Source organism: Agelaius phoeniceus, chromosome 3 (assembly GCF_051311805.1).
Source record: "Agelaius phoeniceus isolate bAgePho1 chromosome 3, bAgePho1.hap1, whole genome shotgun sequence".
NCBI classification, from domain to species: Eukaryota; Metazoa; Chordata; class Aves; order Passeriformes; family Icteridae; genus Agelaius; species Agelaius phoeniceus.
In genome coordinates this window covers 103,580,550-103,596,769 of record NC_135267.1, presented here as the reverse complement: position 1 = coordinate 103,596,769, position 16,220 = coordinate 103,580,550, and the positions used below count along the sequence as shown (strand labels likewise).

General features: G+C 40.4%; 1 protein-coding gene across 3 annotated transcripts in view; it reads right to left on the bottom strand.

Annotated features, from left to right (window-relative positions):
• The window catches only part of ALK (ALK receptor tyrosine kinase), a 307,302-nt gene that overhangs the window by 207,303 nt on the left and 83,779 nt on the right, over window positions 1-16,220 (bottom strand). For all 3 annotated transcript variants that reach the window (XR_013181530.1, XM_077176040.1, XM_077176041.1), the window contains exon 3: window positions 6,413-6,577. Coding sequence is in view for 2 of the 3 variants with exons in the window: in XM_077176040.1 (XP_077032155.1) it covers window positions 6,413-6,577 (165 nt within the window). In the remaining variant the exon portion in view is untranslated. The remainder of the gene's footprint in view (window positions 1-6,412; window positions 6,578-16,220) is intronic.

The following is a 16,220-nucleotide window of genomic DNA, read 5'->3' as shown; positions in this document are numbered from 1 at the left end:
GACATATAAATAATAAAACTAGGGTGGGATCATATCATATCTTTTTAAGGACTATTCAGCCATCTGGACTGAACCAGGATGATCCAAATTCTTCTCCAGCATTAGAGAGAAAGATGCAATAAACATTCAGGCCCGCAATTTTTTTTGTCAAAGTTTGTGACAGGCTCAAAAACATTTTTCCTCCAAATAGAAATTCTCCTGAGAAAACAGTTCTTGGTTTGTTGTTTCTTTTTCCAGGCCTAAGGTGTCAAGATCTCAAACTCCATGTAATGATTTACTAAATAAGAAATACCTCTGATATCTTGTTCAAAAGACACATAAGCTGGATCAATTCTATGAGATCAAAGCATATCCTCAAACCAGTATAAGAATTAATGTAAAAGGAAAACTTTTCTCTGTCTAGTGTGAGCCCAGCTACTCTCCTTACTCTTTTTCCCCAGGCAAATAGCTATCTTCTTCTAAGAGCATTTCCAAACCACCCCCCCTTTTCTTTTTTGTGGAATTTTAAGTATTTTTTTTGAGTTTTACATGAAAAATAACTTACACTATACTTATTTCTTGCAAGCCCACCCTGATTCATACTCTACTGTTTTGTTAATAAAGTTATAATCTGAAACAAAGTATTATTTATTATCTTTTATTATCTGCCTCATTCTTCTTTGTCTGAGGAATCATAAATCAAAGTCAACAGCCATTTTATAATCCTTCAGTTCATTATCACCCATTTGCTAATATGCTCAGTGCCTTAGCCTTGCTCCATTTCTTTAGCAATAATTATAAAAATTAAAACCACATTAACACAATATGCAGATATTTCTTGTTTTAGAACTTACATAAGAGCTTTTCAACTAATCAGTGGCTGGTTAGGGCAGTGTCCTCATTCATCTCCCACTTCCCCTGCCATCCTTCATGAAAGTTTAATCTACATTTTCCATTAAGAAGTTGTCTCAACCAGAGTTCACATTTGCACAGGGAGGCTTATTACTTTTTTGATTTTTATTTGGAATGGTGGTCATATCTCTACAACTTATCTCTTCATCTGAAATTTTTATCAAGCAGCTGCATATTTTCCTGGTCCTGAAATCTTCAAATCACAGAAGCAGAAATTCACTTACTTGAACTAGAATCACAAGATTTAAAAGAGGAGCAGGCGACTTGCTTGCACAACCATAGTCAGGAGCAGTCAAGCCTCTAATCCTTCCCATTTAAAACTGCATTTTTGGTTAGAAACAGATCACTCTGAAATTTGATCAGACCTTCACTCAGTTCACATGCAGCTGGTTTGGGTGCACTGCTACTGGTCCTGCCTCCTTAAATACAAACGATTAACTTTGTAGGAGAGGTTCTCTCTCTTCCTTGAAGGATTTGACTCAGAATGAAGCCCCAGTTGTAGTCTCAGATGAGGGACCACAAGTACTGCCCAGCAAAGTCCCTGGGCTACACAGCACTGCAGGAAGCTGAGCCAGTGCTTCTCTGGAGGAAGGAGAATACAGCACTGCAATAAGGTAACAGGAAAAGGTGAATCCTGAAGAGTCCCACTGGCTGATGGCTCTTAAACCATCCCTGATGGATGCCAAACTCAGGGCTGTATCCTAGAGGTCCCCACAATGCAGAAAACTCTGGGTTTGACTCAAGAGTTGAGAGGGACAGAATTTATGGCTGGTTTGACCCATTTCAGATTTATCAGAGAGGAAAATGACTCTTGAGCATGACAAAAACACACATCCACACAGCTGAAAGTGCAATTTCCTCGGTCTACAAACTCCTTCCTTCTAACCACAGACTGGGCTGTCTCACCTGCCTCCCCAGGAAATACTGCCACAGTTGCAAGATCTCCAGTTCCTCATGTTTCATTACGATTGACTGCAGCGCATTTGCTGGTATAATATATTATGAAGGGTCATGAATAATTAAAAATTAATCACACTTGTCAAAATAAATAAATGCAGTCAGTCATGGAGAATGCTTGAATTTTTTATAGCGTCTTTTTGCTTATTCATGAAATAAAAGAAGTCTTGTAATCCACAATGGATTGCCTACTCATTGCAGCTTGTACAGGCCCCATTCAGATCCCAACAGAAGAGCTTTTCCTGTCAGTCTTTAGCACATCAGTGGAACTTTAACCTTACATCTCTGACCCTGCAGAAAGTTACATAACTCCAGCAGATCTTCAGGGACCTAGCTGGCAGATACACCAGTGACTATCTCACTCACTGGTCCACTTATAAGATGGTGGGGAACAGAGAAGAGTGAAGCATTTTAGCACAAATTTTAAAAAATCAAAACCTTGATAGCCTCCCTAATCTACATCTCTATAGGCAAACAGTCCAGCAGTTATTCCTACCAAATAATATTTTTGCATGGTTTGATAGCATTCTCAAGGCTTGAACAGAAGAGCAAGTAAGAGTAAACGTTTAAATAGCAACTTTTCTCTGACACTCTAAATTGGTCTAAAACTGTTAATGCATTTCTATCTTTTTTCAAAGGGAACCTAAGCCTGGGCTGGGAGGTGAGCCAGGAACACACCACCACACCAACCCTATCAGACCAAGGATCCATTAACTTCCAACATTTGGCTCTCAGAACAGACAGCTGGAAATAGAAAATGAAAAAGAATGTATGAACAGGGAGAGCAAACAGTTGTCCCTCACCACTCCTGGACTTCAGGGACTGCTCACATGAGGACTTTCTGGGCCAGAAAAGGTTCTATAGAGAATTTAGTAGCTGTAACTATTTCTCTTCCCTGCACATATCCTGTCAATTTGCACAGCCACAGAAGGTTCCAGCAAAAATAATACCCTGGGAAGAATGTTCCACAGTTTCACTGTTTGTTAAATACTGAGGGATCTCCTTTTGTTTTGTCTGACATCTAATAATTTTGCTTGATGCTGTTCAATACCGTATTAGAAGTATCAAATATTCCTTTTGTACTCATCCTTCCAGTGCTTTACCTTGGGAGTTTATAAACCTTTATACATATTTTATAAATTTCTGGTTTCTACACAACCCTGCATCTACTCCTTTAGATGCTTTATGCAGGCAGGGTAGCCCTTGTCAATTTAAGTGTTCCTAGAAGACAACCATTACATACTTTATCATATTTGTTTCCATTCTTTAAAAACTTTCCCAACTGTACTAAAATATTTTTGATGCGTGGAATCTAGAACAGAAGACTGAGTTCTAAATACAGCTGCCCCACACACTAATACTCTAGCATACTGTTCCTATTTTCCACTCCCTTCCCACTGAGCCCCCAAATCACATTTATTTTGTGACTGCTACTGAGGTGATGCTTTCACAGCTCTATTCTTACACTTAAATCAGCTTAAATGACAGTAACCAGCTCCGAATCTGTCTGCATATATGCCAAGTTCTGATTGTGTCTCCCACCACCTCAATTCAAATAACCTGCACTAAATTTTACCTGCCACTATTAGCTGGTTAAGCATCCCTTTTAAATTCCTTGCAAACCAGACCTTCAATCTTTTACCCTGAATAATTTAATATCAAACTCTGCCACCTCACCATCTATTACTATCCAGAAGATCAATGATTTGTGTGACACTACTGCTGAACTTGCCAAGTGAGTGGATTGCTCAGCTGTGACTGCAACCAGATGCTGAGACACCAGGAGTTAGCTCTTCCTCTAGGAGGCTTAATCCATGCTGACTTCCTCTGATTTCATGACACTGAGCTGTATCATGCTGCTGGGACAGGAGCAAAAATACAGAAACTCTCCCAATGTGTCTCTTTGGGAGATCTACCAATGATTTTCTACTGAACATTTTACAGAAACTCGTGTGAAGCCTAATGAATCATACCAGAGGCATTTGTCTCTATCAATGTCTTGCCATGACTTGATAACCAAGTGACAAGGATGAGCTAAACCATCCCAAAATCTAGTTAAGCTATCTGTTTATTTCTGTGCATTACTGTCTGCAAAGGAGATGAAATGAGATTGAGATAATTGCAAGTACAATTTGCAGGAAACAGTGGGGGTTGGAACTACTGTGCTTAATTATTTCAGATTGAAACAGACCACACAACTATCTGTGCCAAACAGCTGTAATTAAAGTGATTTAAAATAGAGAGATGCTAGCTCAAAGTGTTGATTTCCAAATGAGTCTTTATACATGCAAGAGTTACAGTCATCGATGAGTTGCAGACCTACAGCTCCACTGAAAAAAAATTACCACTATGTCCAACATGCCTGGTAATTTTAAAAAACAGGCCCACACATACACAAGCAAATAAACCACACAAAATAATCTACACTAATGCCCCACAAATCTAAATGCACTCAATCAATTTGACACTAGTTACCTGCCCCTCAGAATATAAGAAAACAGCAGAACACAAGTTTCAGCCTAAATTGCCTATATTCCAGATGAGAACTCCCAGCATTCGGGCTTAGAAATAGAGCTTTAACACAACAGGCAATTGGAAATCATCAACCAATACCACCTTTGGTTCTGGGCTGCAGGGCCAGTCAACAGTGCCCCCTTCTCCTGCTTTGATAGATATACAAAACTGAGTTAGACAAAGGTATAACTTTACTGGAAAGGATCCAAAAGAATCATATATTGACAACACATAGCACTATGGGGTCCTGGCCAGGCTCTTTACCTGGAACAATACATTTACTTCCTTGTGGGTTTTCCCCCCACTCCAGGAGAATGACAGCTGTTCTTTGCAATTCAAAACAAGGTTTTAACTCCTAAATTTCAGGGGCAGCCAGCTTGCACTAGAATTTAAGAAAAAGAAGAACAAAACAGAAATTCTGATTTACCTCAAACTTTCCCTGAGCTGTACCTTTGTAGGAAGCAATTCAGTCTGCGTGTGGATGTTTATTGATGCGGAAATTAGAAGATATTTGCATGCAGCACAAATGTGGTCCATCTGCTTTACACACGACACAGATCACACCACAATGACTTGGTCTGCTGATGAATCAATGGGCCTTAAAAGTTAATTTATAATGGCTATCTGGGGAAAAGTACTATACTATTGATATGGATGAGAAAATAGAATATGAATGAAAGCAGCACAGAAAATTTCCTCAATATTTGCCTGAACATAAGAACTGTCACAAGCAGCCAGACTGCAGCTCTGCAAAGTCAAATTCTGTCTCCAGTGCTGGCTCCTAAGAAAAGAATTCTTTCACTTGCAGCCTTTTGTGTAAGACTTCTTGACTCTAAACAGACTACTGAATTCAACATCCAGTGATGAATGTATTCTGCAAGAATTCATTTGATCTTTCTTTAAACTTACACACACTTCTGGCCCCACAACATTAATTCATGTATTTTATTAGCACCATTTATTCAGGTACTACATGAAAAATGTCTCAGCTTGCTTGTTCTAAACCCAGAGCCCACCAACTACACAGCTGCTTTCCAATGCTCTTCAATCTGCTTTTTAAAGACCTCTAACCCCTGCCATCAGGGATTGAATAGATAATCTTTATCTGTTTAGTTTTTCCTACTATGGAAACTGTTCCACATCCCTTGAAATTTTTGTCATCATTCCTGACACCTCTTTGTTCTCCTGGATAAAGTTTGTAGCTCTAACTCCCCCATCTTCATTTTTGTAGGTCCATTCTCATCAACACCACCTTCCAGAGAGAAGTTCCACACAGGTGTCACTAACAGCTGAAAGGATGTTAAGAATTTTTCTGCTTTCCCAGGATAAGAAGAGCACAAATATATCTAAAAATCTTTTCAGAACTTGAAATCTTAATGAAATATGCTGCTGTTCACAGACATGATCATAAGCAGGAAAAGTAATTCCAACAAACCACAGTTTTTTTCCTAGGGAAAAAAAAAAATGTCTGTTGCACTCCCACATCTTTTGAGACCTCCTAGCTCTCTTTAGAGACAGGATCTTTTTTGTTATACTGAGGACAAAGCCCATCTTTGTTTTCTTAGCAAACAGAGAACCTAAGCCCTGGATGGAAGGATATTGCCTAAAATGGTCTGCAAACACACAAGTGGTAAACAGGACCTAGAGCAAAGATAAGGCCAGACTCTTCCAAACACTGAATGACCTTAAACATGGGCACCATAGCACAGTTTTCATCCAAATATCAGGCATGGCATGGGCCAGCCCAATTCAGATTTTACACAAGAGTGTATTTGATACTTTGCTTCTGAGATATATGATGGAGCTTGTGTTTAGGTGAAAACAGATCTCTCCTGCGCACAACAACCCCCTTTTGTTTGTCACTTTATTTTCACTCACTGTCTGTTGAGGAAAAGGGATTAGAGCTATCTTTAGCACTTCAGGGGGACATGTTTGTTTGGGCAGGGTTTTGGGGTTTTCTGTTATGGTTATTTTAGAGGGTGGAAGCAAAAGTGTTTTTATTTTAAAACTAACCACTACTGATGGCATTGCACAGCTGTATTCATCTTACCTTTGGGTGTGCTCTCAGAGTGATCTGTCTCCGGCCCATCTGGGAGGTTTAGCTGTGAGATTTCCTCTGCATTCAGTCTGACCCAGGCATTGTTGGGGATTTCCTGATCTTTTGAGGTAAAGGAATATTCCAACTCACAAGGAGATTCAAAGTTACAGTCAAATACTGGAAAAACAAAATGTACACAAAACACGCCAGGTTAATTAAATCTGATGTCTTCTGTGCTTGAAGATATCTATACATACACGTGCATGCACATTCATTTTGTACTTCAGTAAGTTAGGCCTTGATTTTTTTCCATAATGAGGTAAAAAGAAATAGGGAATTTAAGAAATAGGGAATTTTTGCCTGTGAACAGACAGGTAAAAATGGGCCTGAAATGGGCTGCATGGGGAGGTTCAATATGGAGGCAGCAGCAAATCAAAAGGAATGCCCAAGAGCCAGAAATTCCCCTTCAGGACAGGTGAAAGGGCAGCTCAGGCTAAAGTGGAGAAAGACATCATCTGGACTGAAAGGAAAATAGCTTAGTCAATGGATGAAATGGGACAGAAAGCCAATCTCTTCTGGGATGCTGCTTCAAATTCAACCAGGACCATTAGATTGCAAAGACTCCTCACTTAGGAGTTCCTGTTCACATCCCTGTTTCACCTCAGTGAGCACAGGTCTCTACAAAGAGAGTCATCTGTCCTGGGCATTTGGAATGTGCTGGAAGCCATAGGGACTGTACCCCAGGAGGTGACATTCTGATTCCCAGGGTTTGAAACTCTTTCCTGAGACAACAGAAGTAGCAAAAACCTGACTGCTGCCGCAGAACTTCAGCCTCCAGGCAGCACAGCCAGCAACTGCCTCCAACAGAGATTCCTCTCTTTGAGATGTTTCTCTAGAGAAACCCATTACCTTGCTGGTGCAACTATGATTCACTTCTCAATGTCCAGTTTACCATCCCACCATAGTTCAAGCTGCTTAACACAACATGCAGTGACAACCTGAAAGGATTTTACTTTGAATTGCCAAGATCATTAAATTTTCTGGAATGCCCAGTATACATTTGCTTTTGTCACCACAGTCAGCACTCAACACAATATTCAGTAAGAGAAAGAAATGGTTTTAGAACTAACTCAGTGTTTCTGAAGAGGCTAAAGTCCATTTGAAAAAGCCAAGGAAAAAAATTCAGCTGCTCCTTGGAGTATTCTGCACTGTCTTTCTGTCTTGCCATACAATGCAGGTGAAACAAATAATCTGAACCGACATTAGTGAAATTAACTGATTTTTTAAAACTTCAATTACATTCTCTGTTAAACATCTAATTTCTTCTTGTGGGCACAGATTTATGTAGTTGAGCCCATTCTCCTGGTGATAAAATATTTTCTAATCTGAAGGTTAATACTGTTGCCCTCCTGCTATACTTTTGCCAGCTAATTTCCCTTTTTAACAGCAAGCTGGAAGAAACAGAGTCTTTTTTCCAGTTTATATTTGATTTTCTTAACCAAGTGCTTTATCATTCACTCAGCATTTTAAATACTTCACAACACCAGGGAAACCATATAACATAAGGAGTCAATTTACAGCACAAGCAGCAGTAACAAGGATTATACTAATTTCCTTAAATCCAAATGCAAGGGCTCCTACTCTCTTCAGGCCCCTAAATTATCAATATAAATTTCATGATACATGAAGCACACTTCAATTTAGGCAGAGGGGAACTGTGGATATATTCATGCAGTTTACTACTGCAATATCATATCCAAACCTAAGACCATGTATTTCAATCCCCTTAGATGGTCTTAAAAACAAAAGCACAAAAAACAAACAAAAAAAACAAAAACAAAACAAAAAAAAACCACACCAAAAACAAACCCAAAAGAGCAAAAACCAAACTAAATATTTTTAAACTGAAGTGTTTGGAGTCTCTTAAACTTTGTACTTAATCCCAGATGGACAAAAGAGCAACCAAACACTGAACTATAGTTTACAGAACATATATTATCTTTAGTACTCACAGGGAACACTTTGAGCAGTGTGTGCTTTAAGGCACTGTCAAAAAAATTATGGAGGGGAGAAACACAGCTCATACAAGGATTTTTTTGATGGAACTCACTGAGTGACAAATGGGAAAGCCCAGGCCAAGGACCACACATGGCAAAAACAATCATTTAAAATCAACTATTTCATTCTTTGTGCACTTCTCTTCCCGATCAATCTCGTATTTTCTTCAGCTTTCCAGCAGTTGCTGCTGGCTTCCCCTCCTCTCCTGCCCAGCTGCTGGGAACAGAAGCCTTTGTGCTCTCTAACCCTCCTGACCCAAGCAGAGGGGCCCTTCATGGATATCCAAAGGCAATGTCATTCTCCTCTCCAGTCCCCCTGACTGTCTGATTGTGGCGCCACAAGCACTCAATGGCCAGCTCTGCTCCCCACTTTGCTCTCCCTTTCCAGAATCCCCATCTCAAAAGAGAGCTATCAATCAGTTGTGGAGCCCTTAACACAGCAGGCCTCTGACCTACAACTGGTACAACTTAATTGGGGTAAGTGATTAAATACCAGGCACTGCTCATAACCAGTGCTGTGACCCCTGCAGACAGCTAAAGCCTCTGCCTGGAGCAGGGACAGTAAAGGAAGAAAAGGCAAGCAGCAGTGCCATTTCCTTCCCTTGCAATGAAAGGCCTGCAGAGAGTGGGCATGATCTGACATGCCTGCTGTGGTCACACTGAATGTCCTTCACTGCAGGCTGCTCCTTGGAAAAGAGGGAGACTTCGGCTCACACATCCCACAGTGTCTGTGATTCAGTGGAAACACACTTGCAACTTTTACACGATTCAATAATCCCCTCACATCACCAGAACATCGGTACTTTTTACAAGCTTCTATTTAAAATAGTCCTGTATCAGATACAAATTTCAGGGCTATTATCCTATTCAGTACAACAAAGAAATACTATCTGATGCAACACAGAAAAATCTATGCAAATGGCATCCAGTCTTCCAAGGCTAACATTAACTTCCTACCCTCAGGCTTTCCTTCTTCCACAATGTCCTTCACTATCGACAATGTAATATACCTCATAAAAAAAGAATTATATAATTTTTTTCACTGAGAAGCTGGTCTTGGTGTGTTAGCTATTACAAGATCACATAGGCCACACTTGCAAATACAAAACCTGCATAATACTTGAATTGCTGCCACAAATCACCTGCCATTTTTTACACCTCTGCATAAAAAAATAGTGCTTCTCTTTCCTTTTTCACTTTTGTCTTCACATTTAAAGGCTATACCAAGTTTATTGTTTCCTTTCCCAGTTAAGCACAGAAAGCAGTAGCCATGTGCCTTTGGAAGCTGGACAAAGGCCATTCTGCCTTTCTTTTTTTTTTTTTAACTGAAAAGCTAAACACTGCAGGAAAGGGAATTAAAATTAACGCATCATCCAGTTGTTATTTTTTTAAACCCACTATCAATATAAATTATCTAGGTACAGAACTTTTGGACTTGAATACTGTACCTAGTCAGTAAAGTGGGGGGATTTTTTGTGACTTCTGATGATTTTCTAAAAGAGATGTCACAGAGATTTAAACCAAGTACAGGCATTTATGTCAGAATTATATTGACACTACAGATTATAAATGCTCTACAGGAATTTAAGGTCCATATAGAAAAAAACAGCAAAGTCTCTTCCTAAATAATGAATTTAAAAAAAAACTAAAATAGAACAAACAACTCTTTGTCCAACAGTCTCTTTTATCTGCAACTGCTGGGCACGAGAGAGGCAGAACAGATAATTTATTAGAAGTCTATTTCATCATCATCATGCCTTTAAAGAAGAAACAAAAGTGATGCTTATAATCAAAATAAGATAAAAACCTGTTTAAGAAAGGCTGTAGATACAAATCAGTTCAGCTTTTGGTATGTAAAAAGATACAGAATATTAACCACAGACTGAAAAGCCAATTAAGCTACTATTCAATTCAAAAGACACTGGAATCTGTGTACGTCTGATTATGTTAGAGTCTTGTGAGTGTCTCTATTTATTTATTTTTTACCAACATACCTAACAATAATAATTTGTACACAGATAACTAAAATATCTGGCAACCACATCTGTTCCAATTAAACTGATTAGAGTTTTCTAATAAACAAATGCCTTAAAATAGTACTGTAAGTAATACACCAAAGCACAGAAATCAGTGAGAAGTATTCTTTTACATTGCAGCAGGTCAGATTATGGATCATTCACTTCTGGGCCATCTTGGATCATTTGTGTAACCACACACCACAGAAATATACCTTATTTGGAACCAAACAACCCAACATTAAGAGATAGATTTTAAAAACCCTGTTCTTGTTAAGAAACTACTCTGATTATCTTTTCTTCAGCTACCCAACAAAAGATTAGGTTTATTTGAGCTAAACCACATCTCCTTTCAAACATAAAAATCTTACCAGCAGGTAGTTTCCTCTTAGACTGCTCCTTTCTAGTTCTACAGGTGTCTGACTTTAAAAGCTCCTTTTCCCTCCTGGTCTGCTGACTCTTAAAAATCACTCCTCAATTACTCTCAGCTGGGAACACTTTTGGGAACCTCAAAGGGTGTGGTTGCTTTCTCACTGCTCTACCACAGCCAAGGGAGCAGGGAGAGGTTTTCTGTTCTCAGCAAGACCAACCTAGTGAGGAACATCCTCACTGGCACCTCATCAGCCTGCACATGACTAATTTCTACTCCATCTACAGCCAAATGCACAATGTAAAGGTCACTCACACTGATCAAGTCAGGACCACAATCTCCCTCAAGAATTCCTTCAGCAGCAACAATCACAGCAGCAGTGTAGAAACAGATAGAATATTCTTGCACAGGATGTCTTTTTTCAATACAAATATTGACAGATATTCCTTGTGGAGGAGACATAATTTAAATTGTGTAGTAGAGATCTGCTCTGCTGAGTGAGCTTTGAGACCTCCATCAATACCCACTAACCTCTATTTTACTCATGTTATAAGGCCTATAAGCTTTTAATTTATGACAGGGAAATGACAAATTGATTTTCCAGTTATTAATCCTAGTGACAGAGCCAGTTCCTAAAGCCTTCCCATTACCTCTGAGTACAAAAGGGCACAGGGCATTCAATCTAAGGGCTTCAATTGCCTCATCAGGCCTTGCTGAATTTCTATTCACCAAACCAGGTTGCACATGTGGGGTGCCACAAAGAAGCCTGCAGTGATAAGTATTTCTCCCTGAAAATAGAACATAAATAGGAGACACTGTGGTCTCTGGCTGTCAGCTCACCTGCCTGATGAACATTCAGGAGGACCCAAATACAGACCAGGGCCCTGCAAGTGAGAATCTTTTGCTGGCACAAAGAAGAGATGAAACTTCCTGCAAATGAATTCCTAGTGCTGTGTTTTAGCTTTGCAACTGGAGGCACAGCAGCAATTTAAAACAAGGGGATCTACCACAGGATGGAAAGGGCACAGCAGAAAAGCCCAAAGGAAAAGGGAAAAGGTGTTGGCAGTCACACAAATTCAAGAGCAAAAACAATTGCGGGGCTTAACTGCCTTGTTCCTGCTGAGCAAGCAAGTCTGAAGAGACAATTTCACCTATTTCCTTCCATTGTCTAGCCCTGAGAAAGGGCAAACTGCACATTTTAAGGGATGATTATGTCACATGTGCCCTGCCAGGCACCCTGGGTCTTGCTTAGCAAATGCCTGTGCCAACAATCACTGCCAGCTCCTTGGGTGCTGCTCCAGGAGCTGACAAACGTGAGAGCGACACCATGGCCTGACAGGGGACATGGGGAGCTGGGGACGAGGAGGAGCCCCACACTCAGCACAGCTTTGGGGTCCATACCATCTGATGAACCTCAGTCACCTGCAAGTGCAGCAGTGAGATCAGCTGGGCACCATGCCAGCTCCTCTCCCTGCCCTGAGACACAGCCTGTGCTCACCAGGGACCTCCTTTTAATTTCAAGCTGCTTAGCACAAGTTAGCTTATCGCTCTCTGCGTCCTTGCTCCGCACCAGCAGGTCTCTGAGCACAATGCCCTGACCTTGACATTGCTGACAGGGCTGCTGCTGTACCCTCACAGGGCTTCAAGGGCTCCTCAGAGCTTGCTGCCTGCAAGGAAAGAGTTCAGTGGGACCAGGTTCTCCCCAGCACCCAGCAGTGGAGGCTGTCGGGCAGGGTCAAGGCTGGTAGTGCCAGCACTGCTCGTCCCTTCAATGCCCACCTTGAAGGAAAACCACTCAGGTTTCCTTTGGAAGGGGCTTTAAGCTTAGATGGCATTCTGAAGAAGAAGTTTTAGAGGAGCAAATATCTTTGGGAATTTCCCAGCAACATTCTGGGAAGGGCGCTTGGGCATGGATGCCCAGCACAGAGCAAGATGCCTGCCTCCCTGTGGAGCCCAGAGCTCTCCTCATGCCAGATGCATTTAAATGAATCCTCTGGGGAGTGAGCCACGATGGATGGGCCACTGCTTAGAGAAAACAGCAATAATGCAGCTATTCATTTATTTGTTAAGAGAATCATAAAAATGACAGCATCTACTTTATATCCACCCAGCCCCTCAGCGTGCACCAGGGACTGAATCACCAAAATCTCTGACAGCTGCTTTGTTCAGTGAAAATCAAACTACAAAGAAAGGGCCAGGACTCCTTCATCAATCAATTATAAGCACAGTCTTTCAAAACAGCTACAGAGAGAGGTGTGAGAAAGGGGTGTTGGGAGAACAACTAGAACAGCTCTCGTTTTCATTCCTCCTGCTCCAAGAAGTGTCAGAGAGCCCATTCTCCACACAAGAAATATTTGTCCACCAAGTCTCCCATGCATGTAGCAAAAAAACAATACATGAAAGCGCATTTCTAATGCCAGTTCTGGCCAAAAAAAAATGAAGTACTGACTAACAGCAGTTGTTAGAAAATATGCTCCAGTTGGCACAAAACAGTAGTTGGATGAACTGTCATATTTTGTCAATTCATACAAGGAACCTCTTGCACGAATTTCAAAAGATCTCTAGAGAAAATGAATACTTGAGAGATGGGGAGAAAAGATATTTGTTGTCTTACTGTTGTCAAAATGTTGTCTTACTTATTTTATTATTGAAAAATACTGAGCTGTCATAGACATACTATCTGCAGATAAAAGATGTCATAAGAAAAAGAAAGTTAAAATTTCTCCCTAAAAAGATTTTTTCTTCCTTTTTGCTTAACACAACCTTCAGTTTAGCTAGGCAGATGCTGTGCTTCCTGACTTTCCTCCTTTTGGATTTCAGCACCGCTGCACATAGCCAAAATACCATCTAATTGTTAAACAAGAATTCCTGCAAACATATATGGGATCACAGCATCTGCTATTTTATATGGAGCAATTCTGTTAATGTGGTGTGAGTAGCTGCTGTTAATTGAAGCCTTGCCCTATTCCATTCATAATGCTATTTGCAAACTACATTAGAATACTTGTAAGATTGCAAAAAGGATGTATTTGGATTAAGATGATACATCACTTTCCCAGTATCTTTACTAAGAAAGCATTGATTCAGTTTTCCTCTGGGATGAAGCAGCATTCTCCTTGCTCCCCTCCTGACTTAATCTCATCCCTGAGCAGGATCTTGCTGTAACAATCAGTTTGTACCCATACATCTCACTATGCCGCGCTGAGCCAAGAATCACAACAGCTTTATCATTCTGAAGATGTCAGTAGTAGTCTGATTTGTTGTAGAATTATGAAACAAGTAGTCATGGGATGCTAACTGCAACATGAATTCATCTGACTGGTGCCCTCTTTCTCTCCATCTTCCCTTTTCCATGTTCAGACTCACTGAGTTTCATGGCAGCAGTGTCTATCAGGTGCCCAATGACATGAATGAAATGGTGCTTATGATCTACCAGGGGAAAGAATAAATCATCTGACACCTTGCTGAGCAACTACCATGCCACTGAGCATCAAATATGTAGCAAGAATGACCCCAAATTATCCCACAGTAGAATTAGACCAATGCATTTTTATTTTTTTTAGTCAGCAAACCAAATTCAGGAAATTAGGAACACATCACAGACGACAATCCATTAGAAAGTGTTAAAAAAACCCCAACAACCCTGTCAAATTAGTTTTCTGAAGACATAAAGCTGAGTGAAATTATTAATAAGTTGTTAATAGAGGCCATCCTGTGGATTAGGCTTTTAGTACCTATTAAATCAAAGCTGTGAATAATTATGTATTCTTGTAGGTGTGTGTTCCTCCTCTGCTGAACTCACCTTTTCTAGATGTTTTTAAGCACAATAGTGACTAGGCAACCAAATTTGCTCTCATCCTGAGTTTTAGTCCCAGTTGACTTTGCCATCCAAACACCACTATTTCCTAAACTTTAGGGGGGCAAAAAAAAAATTTAAAAAGTCTGTGAACTACATAACCTGAGAGAGGTACTTCAGTACTTTGCCCAGTGCTGGTTCAGAGCAGCCAAGGAGTTCAGCTGCTACTGGAAAATGTGGCAAAGAGACTGTAATAAAGGAACAGTTAAAAAGAAAAAGCCAACTCCAGCAGTCCAGCACGGCAACCTTAGGCCTGTTATTTGCATGTTCTTCTTATAAAGGGTTGAACTGCATTTGATTTTTGCACATTTTGCTCTTTCCACAGTTGCCACCACACCCTGCCAGGATCATGCTCCAGGTGCAGGGTTGTTGGTTGGGCCAGGGACATGGAGAGGATGGGGCAGAGAGGGATGTGTTAACTGCATGAAGGTCCAGAGGGGCAGCTGTCATCTGGAACCCCTATTACACAAGCTTATAAGATTTTATGTAGTGGACAATTGATTTCTTATAGAATACCTGCACAGAAGAGAAAATTAACATTCAACCAGCCAGGACAAGAAATGAAATATGTGGCTGGGTGCAGTTAATCATGTAAGCCTCAGGACAGAGATCCATCAGATCTGCAAATGGGAGATTAATATGCTACCATAAGTCCACATATGCCAAATGCATTAAAATTTGTTCTAGCCACAGGAAACAGTCTGAGTATACCTCATGAGAACAAAAAGATATAAAAAATTTGGAGATTTAAAGTCTCTTCCTGCCTCACAGGTTGAATTCCCAGATAATTTTGACTTCACATGCGATTTTCTGAAAGGCAGGTGGATTTTGCATCTCTGAGATGACTGGTGATTAATCAATGCTTGGATTGAGACAAATGTAAAAAAATCTCTAGACAAAACAGTAAAAAATTCTTGTGAATGCACCGCTCCATTATCTTCTTGTGCCAGCGATTATCTTTTGGGATTGCTGCCTGTGATTTCAAAGATATCATCAGGCAGTGTTCCTGCCAGAACTACCAGAGAGAATCTGTCAGAATTTCTAATTCTGAGCAAAAGAGAAGAGAACTTAGTTTGGTAGAGGAAGAAGGACACCACGTATCAATTTACTCGCTCTTTCAATCAGAGGTTTCTCCAACGGCGGAACACAGAGAAAGTGTAATTAAGATAACTAATATTGCCCCACTCCAGCAATGTCACCAGTTAATTAGATGGGTCCCATCAGATGATTAGGCAAACAAAGTTGTGATAGAAGCTATTGAGCATTTCACAATCAGTCATGCTAGGAGCAGTAAGGAAAACTGACAGAAGAAATCACTCTAATAGTAAAAGGCTGGTGGGTTTTATTTCTGCTTATAATTTATTGTGTGAATTTGGATTAACCACTAATCAGAAGGCTGGGTCCTGGGACAGGAGTACTCACCTAGAGCTTGGATGGTCTAACTTTGTCTTCTTCCTCATTCTGCTGAGTCCCTGCATGACCTTCAGAGAGCCATGTAGACCCAGGGCCAGTAATCAGCCAC